Here is a 25,724-nt window from a genome sequence, read left to right as displayed (position 1 = left end):
ATACGAAATACAATAAATATATTTGATAAATTATGTTTTAATTAATCAATATTTATATGCCTAATGTAAATAGATAAGTACATACAACAATGAGCTAAATGTGACTTTGAAACAAAATTATATTCTACGTTACTAACTTGAAACATGTTTGTGTATCTACAAGGTACTTACCACCACGTATACGTGGGAGAGCCATGCTTCGGCACGAATGGGCCGGCTCGACCGGATAAATACCACGTTCTCACAGAAAACCCTCGCGAAACAGCGCTTGCGCTGTGTTTCGCCGAGTGAGTGAGTTTACCGGAGGCCCAATCCCCTAACCCCTACCCTTCCCTACCCTCAACTATTCCCTTCCCTTACCTTCCCTCTCCTCCCCTATTACCCTATTCCCTCTTAAAAGGCCGGCAACGCACTTGCAGCTCTTCTGATGCTGCGAGTGTCCATGGGCGACAGAAGTTGCTTTCCATCAGGTGACCCGTTTGCTCGTTTGCCCCCTTATTCTCCGGTCGAGCCGGCCCATTCGTGCCGAAGCATGGCTCTCCCACTAGGTTTGTTCATTGCAACGCCAGTCGCCACCAACAAATTGCAATTGGGTTAAATGTCAAGTCGTAAACAGTTGTCGTTGCCATGGCATGACATGATTTGGACATGCGCAATAACTAGGTTTTGCAGCGAATGCGCTAAAAATTACGCCGACGAACACGGCCAATAACTGAATTGTCGAAATAAAAAGTTTTTAATTTTAAATACGAAACTCAAAAATAAATCTTTATCTATAGAAGTTTATGTCGGTCTTTATGGAAAATCAAAAATGGTCCCAAAGAACCCTGAAGAGGGAATATTCATGCTTGTTTTGCCTTTAATATTTTAAATGTACCTTTTTCATATTTGTTAATGTTCCAGTTTTTTATTAGTTTTCGTTAAACTAGTTCAATCTAATTTAGTAACAGCTCCCTATATTGTGAAGAATCTGTGATTCTTTCCGTCGTCAGACTTGGCAGTTGTCCAAGATCACGTTTAGTACACAGAACGCAACCCGAAGTTAACCTAGCCATGAATTGATAAAATATCTGTAAAAACATTGAAATAAGTTATTGGTGACAGCATTTGTGTGTGTTGTTTACAATGTAAGTTTGTTTGCGTGTTTTGATCGTTAAAACTAGGTTGAAAGTGTTGAATAGTGAAGTTTTGTTTGCGATTAAACTTTCTTAGGTTTGTTTTGAATTCTATTTCTTTGAGTGTACAAATAAACGATTATTGTAGAATACTTTGAATTAGATCCAATTGAAATCCATTATTGATAATTGAAATTATAACCTAAAATTTATCTGTAAACAAAAATATCTAACCAAATATTGTTGTTTACAGATAAATTTTAGGCCGAATAGTGCCGAATATCAATTTCATAAATTAGAATAACATTAATATTATGCAGGTAAGTAAATAGAATAAATTACTTGAATTTATCAATTTTGTGTTATTGCATTGCATTTGTGGTAATTAAATGCGCCTGAATTTTTATGAAAGCAATATCGCAACAAAAATATTCGTGTTGCTCGTGATATTATTACAGGCACTCGTATTTACTTTTAAGCCGATAACCACTGAATGAATTTTAATTTTAACTTTTTCAATTCTGTTTTCCAGGTATATATTTGTGGTTATATTTCTCTTGACGGTTTCCTTGACGACGGGTCAGCCGGGGAAATGCGATCAAACCCCACCCCAGGCGACCGTGGACACCCCAAGCGAAAATAAGGGGACATTTCAATTAACTGTGGATACTAAGGAAGGCGGACTGATATATAGACCGGACCAGACTTATGTTTGTATGTGGTTTATATATTGTGCTATTTGAGAAGTTGATTCATAGGCAAATAGTGGACATACATACGTTATTTTGATGCATTATGTCAAAGGTGAAAAGTAACTCTTTCAGCGCCTCTACTTTCAAATCTTGACTCGTTGTTTACACATCCAAAGTATTATTGGAACGTAGTTCCTTATCGCGCGTTGCGCCTTGGGCTAGACTGAAAAAGTTGTTACGACACTTTTTTTATAAGTACCTGCATGGTAAGGGCAGAGGGCGTTGATAGTATTTCTGTGCATCAACTAGATGGCGTTTTTTGAGAATAAACAGCGACGCGTTGCTAGTATTGGCGTCAGTATATGGCGTTATTTTTAATATTTTTTGAGTGTATATTATGTGTACAGGTTTTTTGAACATAAGAAATAACTTCGTTCCATTCGGGTGTCCCTTGACACCTCTCAAGTTTTTTTATCGCTGTGTTTTGACTTTTGTTACATCCTATATGCTTCAATCCAGCTATTTTCAAAGTGTGCTCTGTAGAGCCCCGCGAGCGATACATAAATTGTTTTTAGAAAAGTTATCAGACACCAAGACAATTCATGGAAAGATCACTTTGTTTGGATCCTTTAAAAACACTTCTTAAAATTATTCCACCACCGAAAAAGTTTGAGAACCGCTGCTATAAACTGTTAGGCGCAACGAAGTTGCAGGTAACATACAGTTTCCTAATTATTTCCATACCTACGGCACAGTCTATATTTCCTTTTCAGTGATCCTTACGACGAACAACCAGACAAGACCCTTCCGATGGTTCATGATAACAGTGGAGGACCCAGGCGTGGACACGGAACCTGACTTCGACCACAGGACAGTGGATGTAGGGAGTCTGAAGACCCTGGACACCCACAGACAGTCCAGATACAGCGAGCGGTGTTACAACTCTGTAGAGAATACTGACAACTCCGACAAGTATAGAGTGGAAGTAAGTTCACGATTAGGGTTAGCTTACATTTGATCGTGCCCGGAACTATGCCCAAGCGGTGACTGGGGCGCCATGAGGTTTTAGTGGGTAGATCCTACGAGGAGTCCCACATACCCCGGCCGATGTCCTCAATCCACCGGGAATGCGCAATTCACAAAGCATGTAAAAAAGATTCAGTTCACGGTCAGTTACATAGCGATTTCAGAGGCGATGCGTTTATAAATGGTCCATTCAGCTGCAGCAGCAGCAGCAGCAATGGTACATTCAGCATCAGCTAGACATATTAATGATATTATATACTAGCGCAAAATCGAGCTGCGGCTCAATTTGGAACTAATTCGATCTCAGCGGCTTTTCCCACTCCTGACGGCTACAGTAGCGCACGATCGTGCTGCGGCTCAATTTGGAACTTATCAGACTCGTAAATTAAAATCGTATCATTTTCAGGAGTAAGGCTGCTGAATTGATTTATTATTATTTACTAAACAAGAAGATACAGGTTGAATTGACAGACTTGGGTTTTGCGTTGGTGGCTGCCTATTCCAATTTTGAATAGCATGAAATTATAATTAATATAATTAATACTAGATATTATCTATTTTTAATTGCTCATTTAAAAATGCATAGCTCCGCCTTGTCACGTTGCAATAAGAAATGGCCCTGAAACTTAAACTGACAGATTCTGTTAATGGCAACATCTACATTCTACATAGTGTTACGTGCTAGGGTTCGAAGGATTTGGAGAGAAAGACCTGCTGACTCTCTTGAAGACTTTATTCACAAACACTAGGTCACACAAAGCACTAGGTCCAAAACACTAAGCACTATCACTATCCTAGGTCGTAGCCAAGTCGTAGGTTTCACTGGTTCACTTATTATTGGTCACTTGTTTTCACTTCGAAGTCGCCTTGATGATAGCTCGTATCGAACTGAATTACTGGCCCCGTATACCTGCGGCTATTTATATTATGGGCGAGACCAGCTCCAGAAAGTTCCTTACCCGATTTGCGTAAACAAGTAAACAAGTGTGGAATGTTTCTACAAAGTTCGAGCATGTTCCCGCGCACCTAACGCCATCTAGTATCGAGTAGGGAATTCCCGTTGTCTGTGTTCACTCGAAAGTTTCGCTGGTTTGGCGATAGATGGCACTATATGTCGGTAGTTCCGTAACACGAGTATTAAACAAAGTCGGCCGCCTCTGTCTATTTGTTCGTGGTAGACTCAAAAACTATTGCACGGATTTTCATGCGGTTTGCAGCAAATAGCAAACGAAAGAATGATTCTTCCGAAAGGTTTAGGTAGGTATATAATTTATTAAGTTTTTGTGTAGATTTTGGAAAATATATTGAAACTAGTTATATAACCAAAGAAAACATACAACATACTTTTATACTACGTTTCGTTCGTTATTAATGTAATAATCTCATATTTTACATCCAACATTCTACTGTTAATGAAAGCTAGTTTATGATAATAGTCATAAACAAGCCTGTCGTCGGAAAATGAAATTATTTGCATATTGGAAAGGCGTTTAATATTATAATGTAAACACACCGGCAAAATTAGAGGAACATAACAAAATTTTCAATTTTTTTAAAATTGTTCACTGATTTTTATATATTTATTTATTTATTTACTAATTGATTATTAAAAAATAAATTTTATATAAATTTAGGGCATAAAAACCTGAAAAATAGAAAAAAAATCAGCAAAAATCAAAAAATTAAGAAAATCTTTGAAATTTCAGTAGTAAGTTTTTAAGATAAATTCTCCATTTTTATTAAAGAAATTCCATGTTAAAAGCGTGTAATGCCTTCTATGGATCTCAAGAGGGCCTAGATACGCCATTCCATGCTTGCATTTTAATTCTCAATCATTTCCTGTGGGATATTCTCCTACTCCTCCAGTAGCGCCAACTCGAGCTCCTGGACACATTTTGGAGCTGGAGTTTTAACTCGTACCGTTCACCCATTGATGTGCCACACGTCTTCAATCGGATCCACATCCGTAGACCACGCTGGCCTCTCCACCTGGGCTACGCCAGCATCGTTTAGGTAATAATGCCCGATTTTCTTACTCTACGGACGCACATAAAATTGAAATTACTACCTAAAACTGTGTAAAAGGCACACCATGCAGTTCCAGGATGTCGGTGCTATAGCCCTGTACTGTCAAAGTACCATCATCTATAATCATCAGCTCCATGCGGGCTCCAAATCATATGCAACTCCAAACCATTACGAAGCCTGCATCATAGGACACTGTTTCCGGTAAGTTTGATGGCCTGTAGCTTTCCTTATAATTTATCCACATTCTTTATCGCCGGTCAATACAATGTACACAGAATTTGCTCCCATCACTGTACAGCACAAGATTTCACTCACTTCTCTAATTTTGATGTTCACGCGCAAATCTTAGCCTGGCTTTTCGGTGTCCTGTCTCAAGTTTTGGTGCCCTTGCTGGCACTTTTGAGTTTAATTTAACATCTTTGAGTCTTCTTCTTACTGTACAATCACTTACACGTTCATCTTGGATCTGTTCCGACAAGTTTCGTGTCTACACAGCAGTTTGAGGTCGATTTCTTAAGTTTTGTTTCCTTACAAAATGGTCATCCTGAACCATTGTCACCCGATATCTGCCTTGTTCTCGTCTCCAAACGTAAGATCCAGTCTCTCTGAAGCGTTGAAAGTTACGATGAACCACGGAAGCCGACACACCTAAGGCCTGACTGATCGGACGGTAGGTGTGACCTTTCTCTATCGTGGTTACAGCTCTAGCTGTCGCAGATGCTGGGAAATCAGTAATTTTGTATCTAAGCAATGTGGTCTTCCAAAAACCAAATAATCAAATGAGCTGAGCATACCTTGCACCCCGCTAAAACGCCATTCTTATCAGGAACACTTACAACGTCAATAATCGAAAAACACTTATTAGGGCATAATTGCTATAAAAACCTGTCAACTTGCCAGTTTTGTTCAATATTTTATTTCTTGAATGAGCTTAGAAGCTATAAAAAAGGCTTTCAGACAGCCCGACCCACTTGAGTTCAAGTTTTGGCCCTTTTTACCTATGTTCCGCTAATTTTGCCAGTGTGTGTATTTACGGCTGCTACAGCATTTTATGATCCTGCTAAGCTTGTAGGCAAAGAATCTTTGCAGTTTATTAATCTTTTGTTAAGTATAAACCATAGTTAATATAGATATATTAACTTTATGGTATAAACAATATTATGTAAGTATTAGAATTGTTTATACTTTATTATTAGTTTTACATTAGGTACATTCATATTTTATATTATTATATACTAAGCCGAGTTTTGTGTTGTGGTTATGTGTTTAAACCAATTTTTGTTTGTTTAGAATTCGTAATTTTTAAACACAATTTGACAAAACATAGTGCCATCCATGCCATGACATAGTTAGCGACACAATGCGATGCCATTTGCCATAATATTATTACTTAGGTATTAAGATGGTATTAGTAAGTAAACACTTTTGATACATATCTGACTTCAATGCCGAAATGTTTTACTGCACTGTAACACAGGAATATTGCTAAATAATTGACATTCCTGTAAGTTTCTTTCTTTTTATAAAATTGGGTGGCAAACGAGCAAACAGGTCACCTGATGGAAAGCAGCTACCGTCGCCCATAGACACTCGCAACATTAGAAGAGGGAATTACGCTCTCTTCTTGAAGGTTTGCGTCGTATAGGTGCGGAAATACTGCTGGTGACAGTTCGTTCCAGAGTTTGACAGTGCGCGGCAGAAAGTTACGCGAGAAACGCACGGTGGAAGACTGCCACTCATCAAGGTGATGAGGATGGTATATTTTTCTGGCGAAGTGGCGAAAAGTTGCAGGAGGTATGATTCCGAACAATTCCTCTGAGCAGCCCCCATGATACAACCGATGCAGAGCGAAGTCACATCTGGGCGTAATTCCAAGGGGTCCATATAACTCCCCCTTATTCCTTCAAAACTCTTTCAGGTGCACTGGGTATCACCGAAACAGCCGCAGAACGACCGAAAGAAGTCGGTCCGTCTCCGCGCGATGGTGGCTGAGAACTCCGAGGTGTGGTATATTGGGGACAACCTGACTGTGGTCCTCGAGAAGGACATCAATAAGCCGCTCGACAGCCCCCCCTACCCTGTCATCAGCGTTTGCAACTTGTGCAGCGAGGCGAGATATGAGGTGAGCTGAAAACCTGGAAAAGATAAAACAATTGCTCTTTGGCATGACCATTTTCAAAGTGTTTTTAACTGGAGTTTATTTATTCAACACCATTGCTGATTTCACTGTTAGGCTGCGTTTCCACCTTAGCTAAGCTAAGCTGCGTTGCAACTTGCAAATTAGATTTCAAGATTCAATACAATCGCTGCTCTGAGCGAGGATAGGAAACGCTTTCAGTCCCATAAAGGATTCGCACACGGCAGTTATAATGTATTGCTTGATATATCTTATCACATATTCCCATAGAAATCGTCAAAAGTTCACACACGTCAGCCACTAATGTATCTTTCGCAGGTGATATTCAAAGGCAAGTGGTCTCGTATGTCCCACCCGCGGAAATACCCGAGGAAGCCCGACGACAACGGCTACAGCCACCTGGTGGGCGCCTCCCACTCCTACCACTATATCCTGTGGCAGCCCGGAGACAAGGCGAGCCCGGGGCTGAAGAAGCTGGCTGAGGAGGCAGATATCAGCGATATTGAGAGGGAGATCATTGATGCGGTAAAATAATAAAAATCTATACTTCCATACTAATATTATAAATACGAAAGTGTGTCTGTTTGTCTGTTACCTCTTCACGCCCAAACCGCTGAACCAATTTTAATCCCGGGAAAGGACTTATGGACGGAGAATGTTTCCGCGCGATAAACAAATTCGCGGCGTATAGTGTAATAAAAAGCTGAATACTTGTTATTTTGTTTGTTTGATTGCGCTTATCTCTCAAAAGAAAAATTGAAACAAATGTTTCACAAAAAAGTTACTTTCAGATGTCCCTCACAAACGGCACTCGCACACTAATAAGAGGGAGAAGGCGACACCATCCGGACATGTTCGAGCCCTCTCACTCCCTCTTCAGAGTGGACAGGATCCACCATCTGTTCTCCGTGCTGGTCGCCATGAAGCCCTCCCCCGACTGGTTCCTCGGAGCCACCAAGTTCGAGCTCTGCACGGACCTGGGTTGGCTGGAAGAGTCGGAGATACCGCTGTATCCTTGGGACGCTGGCACAATGGATGGAATATCTTACGAGGTGTGTAAATGAAACGATCATATATTTTTAATGCTATTTAATTAAAATTTAAATACCTATCCACAATAAGTGACATCTAGCGTTAGAAATTTGGATTTAGTCGAGACTGCGCCTAATTTTAGAAATGAACTCTCGCGCCAGTTCAAAAAGCGTCATCTACATTGAAATACTTTAAGCTTTGAATTTGCTTTCGTACCGCTAGATGTCACTGTACAGTAGGTTAATAAAATTAATTAAATCTAGAAAACTTAACTTACATTATAAAATATAGGGTATAGTTTCAAGAAAAAAAAATGTAAGATCATATTTTATAACATGTTAATTTATGATAAATAAAGTTCTACATTCGAGAATTTTTAAAAGGTTCCAGCGCCAGTCGCCACTGTATAAAATAGCGCCATCTAGTTAGTTACCATTATCCATCGAACGAAAGTCCCCGATAAAAGTTGTGTACAATCCTCACTAGATGTCGTTACACCGCAACTGAAAACCTTCGGAACCGTTCAATCGAACAATTTAAAATTTAATAAATAAAACTAAAAATAAAAATCACAGATGCAGATCGTCAAAATTTAATTTCACAACAAACTAAAACATTTCAGTCGCCGACATCAGTGACGCAGCCTGTGGACTCTATAGACCGGGTAGCCGTGGGTTCCTTCAACCAGGAGTCACCGTTTTATCAGATGAACCTCAATGACCTGAAACCCTTCGCGCTGCTCCAAGTGAGACGACTAGCCGTCTACCCTCTCCCAGAGGAAGATTGCATAGAAGGTACCTTTTAATCTTTTCTTTGATTACAAAGTGCAGGTTCAAAGAGGTTTTTTACTATTTTAATGAAATGCCGAGTGGAGCTCGGATAAAAGAAATAGATAAGTAATCCAGATTGTCTGACGTTTGCGAACGTTTTTGCCGAATTGTGTAAAAAGGTTGGCTCTGATATTTTAGCGTAGTCGAGAATTTTCTTTTCTTTATTTATTCCTATGATATTCGTAGTGTAACTTAGGTACCTATAAGGATGAATTTAGTAATGATGTAACCTTGTACCTACTGTATTCTATTTAAACTAGTCAAAACTCAAAACAACAACGAAATATAAACATCTGATGCTATCAAAAACGTGTAGACAAACGTTATGTTATAATTTATAAATTATGTTGTAACAGTGTTTATCAACTAATCAAATAGGTATTTAAGAGGAGTCCACACCGCCCTTTTTTCCATACAAACGTTGTCCCCTGTTTCCTCCCTGGATAATGCTAGAAGAGTTATAATTTTTTCCTGAATATCTACGGCCACTATTACAATGTCCCTATGTTTTCTTTTTTTTCATAATTTAATTATTAAATAAGATATGAACGTTCAAAAACTCAAAAAAAAAATGGCCAGATTTTCCGCCGTGTTCAAACATCCAGAAGAAGATTGGAGAAGGAATCAGGGGACAATGAATCGTTGATTTTCTGCAGTTGTCTCTATTGCGTTCTGCGGTATAGGCTTGAGGTAAGGGGGACAGCTGTAGATATTACACGTACCTACCTTTTTTCATTTCTCTAGCCCCTGGTTACGGAGTACTATTATATATTCTGTGCCCTGGTGTATCCTCTTAATATTATTTTCTTAATTTTATTGCGCCCAATCTGTTTTTTGTTTTTACATTTAGAATATTTTACAACACAGTTGTACTTAATAATATGGATTTTACAAACATTGAATTAAGTATATTATAATATCTCTCTCAACCAGATCGTCTGATTCTGTACAAATTATCTGGTCAAAGGGCTTAATACATTTTATCTCTCTTCGCCATATTGTAGTAAACAATTTGATTATCCACAGAAGAGGGGATGGCGACTGGAGATGACGGGTAAGTATTCCTTTTATTCCGAGCTCAGGCCGTCTTATAATCCCTCAGAGTTACCGTAATTTCACCCTTATGGCGTTACAGTAAGGATTTTTTCTTAGAGGTAAAATACTTCTGAATGCTCAGTATCTCCCATACATATCTGAGTACGAGGGAAACGTTTTGGCCAGTACTTTGTATTAATGTAGGTACATATAGTTTGCTTAATCATTGTTAACCCAAGGTTTTGGGGTAAACATGTTAAGAAAATGACAACAAAAATAAAAGTGTATGTTTTGAAGTAAGCAATTAAGACGAGGGACAACGGCACAAATAGGCCGGCTTTATCGTATGAATTGATTTTTCAATTAAGGAATTCGAATACCAGTTTATGATATACTTACTAACTATTTGACCGAGCTTCGCTCGGTATTCGATAACACACGAATAAAATGACATTTCCTAAAAATTATTCCTAGCTAGATCGATTTATCGCCCCCGAAACCCCCTATATACTAAATTTCATGAAACACGTTGGAGCCGATTCCGAGATTCCAATTATATACTTATATTATATTATATAAGTACAAGAATTGCTCGTTTAAAGATAAAAGATTGAATATTGTCAGCACTGTAGGTTCGTGGGGAAAATTCATCTCCACATTTTAATATTAAACTCAAATAATTAAAATTGTTGTAAAAAGTGCTTTTGAAATGTGGAGAAAATAGTGCAAAAATACTGAGTTTTAACTTTTAAGACAAGCATTTCTTCGTTTCTTAATAATAAAATAGTATTTGACAGACAGTACGTAACTAAACTCAGTATTCTAGACCACTATTTACTCCAAATTTTAAAACTACTTTTTACATCGATTTTAATTATTTAAGTACTTATTACATTTTATATCAGTCAAACATGAAATTCCACCAAGAACCTACAGTGGCCACTGCCCACTTGGCTCTCTACAGGGTGTAACAAAACTAAGTGATAATACTTTAGGGTGTATACGTCCCTTGTAGAGAGTTCAATATGACTTTTACATTAACCTCTCTACAAGGAGAGAGGCAGCGCTGAAAACCCAATTTTTTTCACATGTTTTGTATGGGGAAACTCGTGACGCTGCCCGCTGGGTGCTTGCTTTGCTTGCCCATGCAATTTGCAAAAGTGAAAAATAAAGGTTTTTCAGCGCTGCTACTTTCATAGCCCACTCTATACAAGGGACACAATATGTACGTACACCTTACTTAAGGCTTAAAGTACCTACTTATTATCATTATCATTTAGTTTTGTTACACTCTGTATAGGTCCTTTGACCTACATGCTCGGTGACCTTTCATCTGGCTGATGATGACTCCAGGAAAGCGGAACCGCAGACGCTGTCGCTGCGTGAGCATTGTGAGGTGAGGGGAGAGTGGGGGCCGTGCGTGCCGCACAATGGCCGCTGCGGTGACGGTAACCAGATGCGTGGTTCCAGTGAGGTAAGTGTTGCAGTCATTCTGCTATGGCATAGGGCTGCCATCCGTTCGGATTTCGCTGGATTTGTAGTAATTTGAAGGGCGCCTGGGAGTCCGGGACCGTCCGACGCGGCCAGGTTTTTGGAAAGTTCCGGGTAAAATCCGGATAGGTACTTTTGTTAAGAAAAAATCAACTAGAGTTAAAAAAGAGCACGTCTAAACTTTTTAAGAGGTGTCCGACGAAATAACCACATTTCGACCAAACGAATTTTGTCGTTCCAGCCCTAGTAGACAAGTGGCAAGCGATTATCGTAAATGCTAACAAAATGTATGCGATTTGACGTCATCGCTTCGCTAGCGAAGCTGGCGTTGGCGTTGGCGTTTACGATAATCGCTTGCCGCTTGTCTAGGCCCTCTGATCGGAGGTGATGGCAGCCCTAAAGACTATAGTTAGTACCTACAGCTTCGATGCAGCCTCGCGAGTCGCGTAAAAATCGTTTAGCCCAGTAGGGTTAGTTCAGCCTTGTATGGGAATCTGAAATTAATTATAGTCAGAAATTTTTTTGCACCTGTGTTTAGAGGTCACAAATAGCTTAAATTCGAAAACTCGACCAGCCACGACGTGTGCATTAGCCGCCATATTGGTTTGAAGGTCCAATCTTTTTTTAGCTATATCTCCTTTATTTTTTATTTTTTTACGAAAATGATAAGAACTAAATTTGTTGTAAATTTAATTTTCTACATTTTGAGTTCTTACATTTTTCATTGTAAAATCAATATTTACGGAGATAAATGCAAAAAACAAGTCAAAGTATAATTTCGCTTGTATGTCAATTATTACTTATCGAATTTAGCGAAAATAATTGTAGAAACAAAGTTGTAGGTGATAGATCATTAAATTTCCTACAAATTTGAGCCTTATGAATTTTTTTAGAAATCAATATTTAAGCTCTATGGTAAATGTACAAGCAAATGGATAAAACTGAATATTTCTGATCATGAATTAGACCTTTTAACAATTACGGCACAACCTACACCTGAATAATTATTAAAAAATGGCCAAGTGCGAGTCGGACTCGCTCATGAGGGTTCCGTACCATTATAAGGCAAAGATAGACAAAAATTTGTGCTTTTTGTATGGAAGCCCCCCCTAAATATTTATTTTATTTTAATTTTATTATTAATTATTAAAGTACATTATTTGTACAATACAGTATTGTCTTAGTGCTGCTATTTGTGATAAAAAGCAAAAAAGGCGACGAAAATCCTGTTTGTGATATGGGAGCCTCATCAAATATTAAATATAATACATTTTTTGTTGTTATAGAGGGAAACAAAATACATAATATCTGAAAATTTCAAGTCTCTACCTATCACCGTTCTTGAAGCCTGGAGACAGACAGACGGACAGACAGCGAATTCTTAATTTTAATTGTAGTTAACGTAAAGAGCTACAGCCTACAAGTTTATTTCCGGTTTTTTTCTGTATTTGACAATAATCGCGATACAGGTCGAACAGGTCGAAATTATACTTTGACTTGTTTTTTGCAGTTATTTCCTTAATTATTGATTTTACAATAAAAATTATAAGGACTATAGTTGTAGAAAATCAAATTTTCGACAAATTTGACACTTATCATTTTCTTGAAAAAATAAAAAATAAAGGAGATATAGCTAAAAATGATTGGACTTTCAAACCAATATGGCGGCTAACGCACACGTCGTGGCTGGTCGAGTTTTCGAATTTAAGCTATTTGTGACCTCCTCTAAACACTGGTGCAAAAAAATTTCTGACTATAATTAATTAAAAAAAAAATCTAACCCTACTGGGGTAGTTCTGTCATAAATTATTAACATAAACGGTTCTTTTATGAGAAAGTTCAGAGAATACTACATATAATTGTGCAGTGTGATCTGGATATAACTAGATCTAATTTTGTTGATTAAAATGGCAGACTTTGGGTCAAAAGGTGAAAAACAGTAACTAAGATCACGACGACTCATAGTCGTACGAAACCCATTTTATATCATTCATTGCTTTTTGAATTCAGCATTTTGTTGTAAGATATATATTTATACGTGGGAAAGCCATGCTTCGGCACGAATGGGCCGGCTCGACCGGAGAAATACCACGTTCTCACAGAAGACCGGCGCGAAACAGCGCTTGCGCTGTGTTTCGCCGAGTGAGTGAGCTTACCGGAGGCCCAATCTCCTACCCTATTCCCTTCCCTACCCTCCCCTATTCCCTACCCTCCCCTATTCCCTTCCCTTCCCATCCCTACCCTCCCCTATTACGAGTGTCCATGGGCGACGGAAGTTGCTTTCCATCAGGTGACCCGTTTGCCCGTTTGCCCCCTTATTTCCTAGGACAAATTAGCTAGGGCTGAATCAGCCTAAAAGACTTTCAGCTTGTATAATATTCATTTTCTAATTCCAGGAAGAGGCTTTACGAATGACCTGTCAAAATGGGAAAAATGGCCGACGGGTCGAAACAAGAAGCTGCTTTATGGAGTGTAATGAAAATAATATGGACTAAATCCACATTTTGACGACCTCTGTGGCGGGTGGGCTATTGGTAGCTCAAGCCGGGGGTCGCGGGTTCGAATCCTGCCGACGGAACAAAAAGTTTTCAAAGTTCCTGGGTCATGGATGTGTATTAAATATGTGTATCATATAATAAAAATCTTAAATATACGTATGTGTAATATAAAAGTATTAAATATATTATTTCCGTTGTCTGGTACCCGTAACACAAGTCCTTCAGGTACATACCACGGGGCCAGACTGACGTGGTGTGAAGCGTCCATAGATATTATTATTAAGTTTGTGTAAAAGAGATGAAAACTAGTAAATCTTTGCCGAAAATGTATTTTAAAAACTGACGGTAATATTTTAAAATTTAAGCATTATTCAGAGAAAAAACATATTCCACATTGAAAATTTGATTATGCAATACTTACATTTTTTAATAGTAATTCTAGCATTTATTTACATTAAGCAAAAAGCATGTTTGAAAATATAATATGAATGGTGTGTGTTGATATAAATTTTAATTTATATTGCTAATAAATTTATTTTAATATATAGTTTTAATCTTGTATCTTCTACTTATAGAAAAATAAATTTAAAAATTTTGTAACTATCGTTAAAAGTCTTAAATCTCGAGATCGAATAAACCGATTGCGCTAATTTCACTCTTGAAATATTCGTGGAAGTCCAGGGAAGGTTTATATTTATACGTGGGAGAGCCATGCTTCGGCACGAATGGGCCGGCTCGACCGGATAAATACCACGTTCTCACAGAAAACCGACGTGAAACAGCGCTTGCGCTGTGTTTCGCCGAGTGAGTGAGTTTACCGGAGGCCCAATCCCCTAACCCCTACCCTATTCCCTTCCCTACCCTCAACTATTCCCTTCCCTTCCCATCCCTACCCTCCCCTATTACCCTATTCCCTCTTAAAAGGTCGGCAACGCACTTGCGGCTCTTCTGATGCTGCGAGTGTCCATGGGCGACGGAAGTTGCTTTCCATCAGGTGACCCGTTTGCTCGTTTGCCCCCTTATTTCATTAAAAAAAAAAAAATTAGGAGGGAAGCATTGGCGTACCGAGGGGGGGGAGGGGCAGGGGGGGGCAGCTGGAACCCCCCCCCCCCTGAATCATGTTGACGTCCCTACTAAGTATATTATCTAGTACTTTTATCTATAAAAATTAAAAATAAAAAAAACGAATTTTTGCCATTTGTTTGAAATACAATATTTTTACAACTAAAAATTATAATCTTTTTATTCTTTATAAACACCTAGCTTATAAAAAATTTGAGTTGCCCCCCCCTGGCCCAGAACCTGGGTACGCCCATGGAGGGAAGTGATGCGAAGTTCACCGGGTCATCTAGTTGGTAACAAAATATTGTTTAACGAAGTTAATTTGGCTTTGATATTTAAGACTGGCACCGTGGATGGCCGTGGGCCGTGGCTATAAACTGAAAGTTGATAGCTATGACCGCTATGTGACATTATTATGTGAAACAATTCCCATTGTTGATTGTAATTCATACCAACATGACACCGGTGCACTGTGCAGAGTTAATAAGAAAAAAAAACTCTTTTGAGTTACTTACTTACAAAGTTAATGTCACCTATATTTTTTGAAAGTGATAGGTATGTCTGTCAAAAAAGTGAAAAAATTAAAAAGTGGCAACATCGTAGCGTCATCCGGCATCCCTTTCAAATCAATCTAAGAAAAAAGGGATGACACTACGATGTTGCCACTTTTTAAATTCTTCACATTTTTGACAGACTATAACTAGTGATGTTCGCTATCCAAATTCTAACGAGTAACTAGTAACTACCTACTTCAATAAAGTCCATTTAGGTATACGTAATTACGTAAGTACGTTATAAGTACTTATAGGTACGTAGTTGTTACAATAAAGCCACTTTATATCACGACAAGAATGTGCAACGTTGCCAAGGAGTTCGAACTTGAAGACTATTTTTAGAAAAATGCACTGCTAGATTGCAATAGCGTTAGTCGTTAGTACTTAGAAAGGCTCAGGAGAGCTTCGCGAAGTCCAGGTCCCAACAGGATTTCTAAACTCGTTTTTTCGCGCAAAAACCAGTCAACAGACTCGAGACGTTGAGTGAACATTGTTTTCAAGACGAGCGTGAACTTGGTGCGGAAGGCGCATGCTCCGGCCGACCGGTCCGCCTCGCGCGATCGCAACTTGTTGATTGTTCGCTCACTTCACGCCAGTCTCACGCGAACGATGCGCCGGGCGGTCGCGTCGACTGGCGTGCCCGTTGTTGCTCGTAACTTCGAAACTATTTCACGACATAATGTAAAGTTCCAAATTCGAAAATCGAATACACCGGCCGCGTTTAACTCACTGTGTAATATATAAACGACTCGGACCAATGTTTAACAATAGTTTTTAAGTTAGAGAAATTAAGTAGGCTCGATTTACCTGCATGCTTCCCACGAGTGCGAGGCGGTTACCTGTATCGGATAAACGAACATTTTTCAAATGGATGTGCGTTTTTATTATGTGAATGTGCGTGATCTGTGCTATTTCTTCGTGTCTGCGGGTTTGTTTATGACCAGTTTTTACCGTGGTGACGTGATCAAAATTGTAAGATATTGCATTGAAAAAATGTATGTCCGCGGGGGAGAGAGGGGCCTGCTAGCCGCGTTGCTGATCGGTTCGCTTGCGGTGGCGTCGTCACAATATACGAAAGGTAAGGTAAAAAACGGTTCTATGCTTTCTTACCTGTGCCCGCGCAGGCACGTCACCGCCTGTTTCGACTCGAGCGCTTTGTTCTTGAATTATTGTCTATTGTTTTCTTCTTAGAACTGTGTACCCTGTTATAATAGGTGTCGGTAGCCGTGTAAGTATTTAGTATTCTGATGATGTCAAGAATCATGATTGAAAATAGGTAAGTATTCATCCAATCTCAATGCAATAGTATTTAAAAGTATCGATAAATCGTGTAACATCACTAAATATTTTTTTAAAGTTTTGAAATAAGAATAGGGAATGTTATTATTCGACAAATTTGCTATTCGAATAATTCGAATAATTTCTAAAAATTGTCGAATATATTCGAATATATTCGAATATTTCGTATTTTATGAAAAATTGGTATTTAACACATAAATAAAAGAACCATATTGAGTTTTAGCATTTTTATTTAAAAAGAATTAGTATTTATTTAACAAATCGTTTGTTATATAATTATAAGTTAAAGTTTAACAATCGTAAAAACTAAATATTTTTAAAATCGACGAAATAATGTTTCAAACCGTTAATGTGAAGCATGCACACCTTGAACAATTGAATCGAAAATTCGTGTAATTAAAAAAAACAATATCCTGAGTTGATATTTTTTATGTTTTATTTAGAAACTCTTGCTATCTCAATTCTTTACAACTTACGTAAACTTATACATCGAATAACTATGCCTTCTGTTTTAAAAAACCATAATATTTATTGTTACATAATATAAAAACAGAGAATTTTGATTACGTAATACGTATACGCTGCTTAAATAACATTTTAATGAAGGTAAGTAAATAGTAATTTAAATAGATCTCAATTTTTAAAATCTGTCGTAATTTGAGATCATGGAGATAAAGTTACATTAAATTTTTTAAAATAAAAAATTGTAAATATTTATTATAATATTTTACGAAACAGTTTTGACATGTTTTCATTTTTTTTTACTTCAATTTCCGAGTAATCTAATAATAGATAAAAATACTTTAAAATAAACAAAAAAATATGAATACGTTACATTTATAAATAATAATAAAAATCATCACAGCATAACAATCAGTCTTACAACAAGAAATCACATAATAGGTATTAATTTGTTTGACAATTTAAATATAGCCATAATCAACAACTTTTTGATAAAAAAATCAAAACAATAATAACAATCGGACCTTACAATTAAGTAGAAATATTATAATATACTTTTAATGTTTTTTCAGTCTTTGATAGTGAGATCTAAGAAAACTTAGGCAATCTAAAGTATCGTCATTTAACCGCGTTCTTAGTTTATTGCAAATATAACCTGTGGACGAAAAAACCCTCTCGGCTTCTACGCTTGTTGGTGGGATAGTCATTAATAAGTCATATACTAGATCCAAATATTCACTTCTTGGCCCCCCTCTATCAAACAATGCCGTTTGGATACGTAAAATAGTTTCCAAGTCGTCAGAATCTACGTTGGTTGATGTCGATGGTGTTGACAAACATGCATCTATCTTTTTTCTTAATTGGTCTTCTAATGGCAATGATTTTTCGTTTCTTTTTTCTTCTTGATATAAGCTGAGGACTACGTCATCTTCATCAGAGTCTATCGATTCAATTTCCCCAGGGCGAAAATATGTTTTTATAATGTCCATTATAAATTTTAAGATGGTGCTAAATGAAGGATTTTCGAAGGTATCGCATGAACTTTCTGCATAAAAATTTATGGGGCTATGTAGGTATTTAAGAGTTCCAACAATTTTAGGTTGTCTGCGTTGAATAATCCTGGTTTTTAAAGCCTCTTTTAACTGGAGAGATATAATATTATTTCTTTCGCTTAGTTCGTCGATCATAAATTTCAAAGCAGTCTCTGCAGTCAGCATGTTCGCATCTTCGCTACATATTGCTTTTACCGTAGCTTTTATAATATTTAAAGCTTCTGAAATGTCTTTTAAAATATCAATTTCAATGCTGTTGAAAGTAGTATCGTTTTTTAAATCGATCAAAGCTTTCATTACACCATCTTTTATGGCTAAAAATCTTGATATCATGTCTGCCAGGCTACTCCAACGCGTTTTGCAGTCCAATATGAGACCTAACTGTTTTCCTTCAGTTTCCAGATATGAGTTTAAATGATCAGTTTTAGTGGGCGAATATTTAAAGTACTTTACTACTTGTCTTACTTTAGATATTAATTCTTTGTAAACTGTAAGTGGAGGTCTAGTAGTATTTTCTATGAATGGTGCAAATCCATCATCACCGCTCTCACTTTCCGAATCATCACTTTCGTTAAGTTCGGCTGTATAACTTATGTCCATATCGTCCGTGTTTTGATCTTTATATAAAACGTCTAAAACAGCTAACTGAATTCCATGCGCCAAACACAGTTGGCTTTGAGCTGTAATTCTCTGGCCTAAAGATTGCATAACTCGGGCACCATCTGTGACGATGCACACAACGTCTTCTTCCAGAGAAAGTCCGAATTCAATAAGTTTATCTGTCAAAACATTATGACAGTTTATTGCAGTGCCCCGACCGTTTATTTTTGACAGCCCTAAGTTTCTAAAGGGCTTGTTACAAAATTTTTGTGAATGGATGTTGACATTCATGTATCTTTTATTTCTCGTAGATGTCCACTCATCAAGGCTGACCGAAAATTTCTGTTTTTTTTTCATTTCAATTATTTCAATTTTTAGTTCTTCTTTCAGTTGGGCATGTTTCTTCATAACTATCATCTTTATTGCATTAGGTGTTGCAGGTAAATTATAATTACTTTTTTTGAAAAGATTTCTCAGTGTTTCAGACGTTGCAAATACTCGAAAAGGTAATCCGTCCAATGCAGTCATTTTCGATACGGCAGACTGCAAATTATCTTCCTTCTGCTCAAAATAGTCCCCAATTTTTCGTTTTTTAGAACTATTTAAATTGGATGAAGCTTCACCTATTTGAGAAGAACTGGCTTCAACTTCTTTTTTATTTGTAAGGTCCATAGAATGAACTAGTTTTAGATGGTTACGAAGGGGAGTAGTAGATTTACAGGTCTTCAGTATTTTTTTACATAATTGGCATTCCGCATATGATCCATCTGTAGAGCGAAGAAAATATTGCCAAACAGACGACTTTTCAACTACGCCACGGGGATTTTTTTCGAAAATGATTTTGTCTGCGTTTTTTGAAGCCGCCATTATGTTGCGCTAGTCAATATTTATCTGAAAAAAAATAATAAATTTACATTTTTTAAATTTCTAAGTTCAATCGAGAATATTATGGATATATGAATATGTACTAAAATATTTATAAACCGATATATATTATATAAATATATTTTGTACACCTGTGTTTGAAAAAAAATACAAATGGAAAAAATATTTATTTGGCGCTTTAATGAAAGCTTTAGTTTTAAAAAATGGCAAGTCAGTGTACGAGAGTATCAGGGAATTGTATTATTTAGCCTATTTTAATAACAAATCATTTATTGCGAAAAATTTGAATAACCTGGCAGGCGTCTAAAACATTTATGATGGATACGTGGCTTTCGCTTCTTAAAAAGAGCTCAATATACATTAAAAATCGGTACTCACCTTACACTCCACTCTTATAAAAGTTGAAACAAACACTTTAACACTAAAACATATTTATTTAATATCTATTTAATATCACTATTCACTAGCGACATGCGCATCGTTATCGAGAAGCGACTCAACTGACAAAAGACAAGATGGCGTCGCATATTTGAAACTGCGCGTGAGCGTGGCGTCTTTCCGGTGTTGCCAGTAAAAATATTTACGTATTATGTTTACTGAAATATAATCAGCAAGATTGTATTTGTATCGAAATCAGTATTACGTAACATTTTTTTTTGCACACAAATTAGAAATGTTGAATTTTTAATTTATCTTTACAATGCATTAATAGTGATTCTTTAATAAAAACAAAGTACAGACTGAATTGGCAAGCGACAAGATCATGTCGTTCTGAACGACGGTGATCATGGCATCTTTTCGGTGTTGCAAATAAAAAATATACACCAATTATTTGGTTTTAGTTAAGAATATGTAAAAAATTAAATACCCCTAATACATTATAATAACCGTAGTAAATAAATTACAGTAGACTTCCGCTAATCCGGCCCCTGTCTAATCAGGTACCGGCGGCGTTAATTTAGGTACATAAATATTATTTTGCCCAATCTTTACAAAGGTACGTATTTTTTTATGACGGTGCATGTTACGAATAATAAAAACTAAGGAAACATAAGTCCCATACTATTACCGTTTTAAATTTGGTTCCTTTCGAACTGTCATGCAACGTCACTTTTTTGACAAGTATTGTGGAGCATGTTTTTTGACGGAGTTACTTTTCCTTAGTTTTTATTATTCGTAGGGTGCATGCAACGCTAACGATTACAGATTGCTGATAAGTAACTTGCTTTAGGAAAATAGTTTGTAGTTAAGATAAAACCTTATTATTAAAACATTGTGATTTTCATGTATTTTAATCTGTGAAATGTATGGAGTTCTCTATAATCCGACAAATCCGCTAATCCGACATGGCCGTGCAAAAGGTTTGTCGGATTATCGAGTACCTACCGTAATATTATAAGGTAATATCAGATATAATTGTGTTTAGAAACATTGCCAGATTAATTTTTATAACATATTATTGTTAGTTTCAAGGTTTGTTTTATACATAAGCATGTATGGAAAAATATTAGTACTATTCGAATTATTCGAAAAATTGTGGTCGAATTATTCGAATAATAAAATCGTCGAATATTCGAATAAAACGAATATTCGAATATTCGAATAACATACCCTAAATAAGAACAATTCAGAAATGCCGGCAAAACCGGCACCAAGAAGTAGACTAGGTCATTTGGAAGTACATAATTAAAAGTTAAAACCTACATTTATATTTTCTGTAAATAAAATAAGTTATGTTAAGGCCAAAACTTAATTGGCAAGATTTTGCGTTACTCGCAACATGGCCGTGGCAGATAACAGGTGATAAGTGGATTCCATTTACTTGTTTAAAACCGGTACCGTAATTAAGGCGCGAATGTTTTTTTTTGACTGTAGTAAAATATATTGTTATGAAATGTAAGTCTAACTGAATTAGAAAAAGATTTCAGTTTTAGAACAAAAAAGGGAAAGGATATCTTAGAGATACATACCTATTTTGCTTCGTCCATTCACTTTAATAATACAGGCTTGAGTAGTTTTATCTAGTAGTATAAAATTACTCGAACGTGAATCATACAGCATAAGTACTTAATGCTTATCTAGACCGGCTATACCTACTAAGAATTTATGTTTCGCAATCTTTATTTCTCTGTAAACTTAGGTTGCTGATAAATATTTGGTAAACAATAAACTTTGCTATCTTGGTAAGTAAGTATATAAAGAAAACTCTCACGGTGTGTTTTTAGCCTCCAAGTTTAATGCTCTAAGCCTCCAAGGCTGCAAGGAGAGGCAGTGAATTTACTGAATTCATATTATGTATTATAAATTATATAATATTTCAAACGTGCATTCAAAACCTTAGCTAGCTGTTATAGCCTATAGCAGTGTTTTGTGATTCCCAAACTTGTCGGGACCGCGACCCATCTACAAGAAAGTTTAAAGTTCGCGACCCACCTTGTGTCATAAGATCAGCGGTATATATGTTGCTGCCGCAGCATTTACCCGTTAATTCTTATCGTAGTTCACCACTTTATCATCATCGTCAGCCTTACTTACAAACGTTTGTGTTCGAATGCCCCGCCCCCGTTCCGCACGCACCTACGACAACGAACGAACGAGTGAAATTAAAATCGAACGAGTACCTACGACAATCGTCCTATAGGCATTAGAAGGGTCAGTTCGCACAAAACAAGACGAAACGAGGCGAGGCGAGATGATGAGCAATACAACATTGAAATGCCCGTTTGCGTATAAATAAATAGTTGCTTAACACTTAATTTTGTCTCACTTCTATGTGACCGACCTTAAGGCTTTTACAACAGCTGTGACAGTAATGAAAAATTGCATAACATTCCTCAATGAAGTATCGTTGTATAAACATAACCTACATTATTCAGTATTGTCACGTATGGAACACATAGTTAACTGCCGTGACGGCCAGTAACAGTTTAAATTATGTGGTTATGCACTTTACTGTGATGTTTTAAACATTGTTTACTTCAGTGCGGATTTTCAGAACATGTTCCCTTTTGACTGACGCCCGCAAGTAGGGTTGCTACCTTTTTTTGCAAATAAAGTACATCGGCTACTTTAGGTGAGAATAAAAACCGTACACAGTATAAAAATAAAGTAAGTACAATTTATAAAATTATCTGTAAGTATAAATAAAAATGAATTCTGTATTTTCTTTACAACTCGAGAACGGCTGAACCGCTTTGGCTCATTCTGGTCTTCTTTATTATTTTCATAAAGTACAAAGTACAATTGCCTGAAATAACGTACAATCTATATATATAAAAAAGGATTTTCAATTGTGTTAGTAACGCTAAAACTCGAAAACGTCTGAACGGATTGGACTAATTTTAGTCTTAAAATATTTGTAGAAGTCCAAGGAAGGTTTTAAAGTGACACGAAGTTCACCGGGACAGCTAGTACTTTATAATAAAGTACGAGTGGCAACCCTACCCGCTACCCGCAAGTCGCAACTCCGTGCACCAAAATGCGTTTATCGCGCGAGAAGCCTGAGCCTACATTTTTCAGAAAAAGTTTATCCTATACACAATTACACATGTTTTCTCGGGACCCAAAGTACCTATCTGGACATATCAAATTTTAAAATCTCAAAATCGGCTCAGCGGCTTGGTATAAGTGAAGAGGTAACATACAGACACACTTTCGCATGATACAAATAAAACTTTATTCCGGGTGGCTATAACCATCTATTATCCCCTTTCCATGGAGATAGGTACTAATTTGAAATTTCTCAAATAATCAGTTTAATGAAATCTGGATTGAAAAATAATATCATGTAGAAAGAAAAGAAAGAAAACCGTGAAACTATTTAAAGCGTTGATTCTGCAGGCACAGATCATGAGTCGACCTCGAAAAGGGGTCGAGCGATTTTACCCACTTTTTCTGATCGTGAGGTTATGCCACGAACCTGGGTCCTTCGAGGTCAGGACTCGTGACTTCGGTCAAGAATCAAGATGCAAGTCATGTTCTTGATGGAGGTACAAAAAGTATAAGGAACGAAATAGTCGAAAATAAAATCAGATAGTTCCAAATCCACAAACAAATTATGTGTTTCTGTATTCAGAATTTCTGTCCGTAAGTCTGTTACCTCTTCACTGATTTAGGTGTTTAGTATGGGGATACTTTAAGATGTGGAAAAGGACATCTGTTTTTGTTGCAAACAAAATTACGGTTTCCGCGCGATAAACGCATTCGGCGGGCGTCTAATAAGTATTTGTGTTCTCTTTCCAAACGTATTGAATAATCTTAATCACCAAGGGCGAGAGAAATTGAAAATAGGTATTCGCAGAGCGCGATAGAGACATGACAAAAGTTCTAATAAAAGAACAGAAAATCTTCAATTCGTTGTCCGCTGATTCCTTCTCCAAAACTTAACCGATTTAAGTACTTTTTTCATTAAGAATTAAAGCAAGACTTGAGCTGTGTTCCTATGTTTTATTTTTTTTGTATACCTATTTTAGCCAGTTTTGTTTTCTGGGTGTTTGAACACAGGAAAATCGGGTCATTTTTTGGGTTTTTGGACGTTCTTATCTTTTTTAATAATAAAATTATGAAAAAAGAGAAAACATAGGGACATGCTAATAGTGGCCATAGATATTCAGGAAGAAAATCATAACTCTGCGGGCATTATCCAGGGAGGAAACAGGGGACAACGTTTGTATGGAAAAACGGCGGTGTGGACTCCTCTTAATTCTTATCTAAAGAGTAAACTGAACGATAATATTCAAAGGTCGCCATCATTATCAAGTTGCTTTAAATATTCTTAATCACAATCGTTTTTATTTCTATTATTTTTATAGTAGAGCTCGACAAGGCTTTAAATGAACGTGGCGAAAAAAGGAACTAACGCTGCCATCATACAATGAAACCGGCCAAGTGCGTGTAGGGACACGCGCAATATAATAATAATTTTATTATGTAAATACTGTCCTATTGAATAACTTCGGCACGAATGGATAGACTTGACCAATATACATACATATAAAAAATTCGGCCAAGTGCGAGAGTAAATCATTGTTAAACTAGTTAAAATGTATCACTTCAAGGTATATTTTATTAATAAATATGCTTCATTTTGCCTGTAGGAAGCTTTAAATATATGTCGAACTGTTGCACCTGCGATAATGGAATCGCCTCCTGCGCCTGATCTCTCGCCAGTCGTGTCAGTCTTCCGTCCCACTGGGTTATGAGAGTAAAGGAATAGAGAGTGCTCTTGTGTACTGCGCACACACTTGGGCACTATAAAATTACTCCTGCGTAGCTGGCCTGGTTTCAATGAAACCGGCCACCGTCACCGAAACCGGTGTCCAGGGAGCTATTATTATTGGGTACTATAAAATTATTCCGACGAAGCTGGTCTGGTTTCAATGTAACCGGCCAGCGTCACCAAAACCGGTGTGCTGGCATTATGATAATACTTACCACGTTCCTACATAAAACTTTTAAATGTAACGAACGTGAAACCTTAAAAAGTTGACTAGTTGTCAACCCATGTTACGAACAATTTGCTGATGTCGCTTCGCCCCAAGCTAGGATTCTACAACATTACTTCCTTACTAATATTTTAAATGCGAAAATGTGTCTGTCTGTTACCCTTTAACTGCTGAACTGATTTAGATGACATTTGGCTATGGACTATGGACATACCTTGAGCATCCTTAAATTACTATGCCTTGAGGCCCGGGAAAGGACATAGGAAAGTTAATACAGTACACGATGACAACCGGAGACCACATGCAATACATTATGTTAAGCAATTTTATTTTTAAACGCCCACAACTCCGTTGCGTCCTAAATTAATTTATAATCGCGCAGGAACCGTACATTTTCCTAGTATAAAAAGTTTGTACCTACAATCTACATGCCTGATGCTATAAATTTTATGTCCATTTCCGGGACTCAAAGTATGTCCATA

The 25,724-nt window shown here is 37.1% G+C and overlaps 2 protein-coding genes across 4 annotated transcripts in view; both read left to right on the top strand.

Moving 5' to 3' along the window:
- Nucleotides 1-1,014: 1,014 nt before the first annotated feature.
- Nucleotides 1,015-13,888, top strand: LOC121735786 (spondin-2-like). Of its 2 annotated transcripts, XM_042126738.1 has the most exons (10): nt 1,015-1,127; nt 1,648-1,829; nt 2,581-2,792; nt 6,780-6,983; nt 7,317-7,523; nt 7,790-8,050; nt 8,653-8,824; nt 9,887-9,914; nt 11,249-11,369; nt 13,783-13,888. In XM_042126738.1, coding segments are annotated over exons 1-10 (1,488 nt in total). In that variant the 5' UTR covers nt 1,015-1,125; the 3' UTR covers nt 13,882-13,888. The 2 variants fall into 2 exon arrangements, 1 of the variants encoding a protein (XP_041982672.1); XR_006036909.1 differs by lacking the exon at nt 9,887-9,914 and having other exon boundaries at nt 13,783-13,813.
- A 2,219-nt stretch (nt 13,889-16,107) lies between these two features.
- The window catches only part of LOC121735785 (DE-cadherin), a 318,616-nt gene continuing 308,999 nt past the window's right edge, over nt 16,108-25,724 (top strand). For both annotated transcript variants that reach the window (XM_042126737.1, XM_042126736.1), the window contains exon 1: nt 16,108-16,578. In XM_042126737.1, coding sequence (XP_041982671.1) covers nt 16,368-16,578 — 211 coding nt within the window. In that variant the 5' untranslated portion in view covers nt 16,108-16,367. The remainder of the gene's footprint in view (nt 16,579-25,724) is intronic.

This window comes from Aricia agestis, chromosome 18, assembly GCF_905147365.1.
Source record: "Aricia agestis chromosome 18, ilAriAges1.1, whole genome shotgun sequence".
Taxonomy (NCBI): Eukaryota; Metazoa; Arthropoda; class Insecta; order Lepidoptera; family Lycaenidae; genus Aricia; species Aricia agestis.
The sequence above is the reverse complement of the archived record's forward strand: the minus strand, read 5'-3'. Positions and strand labels throughout refer to the sequence as shown.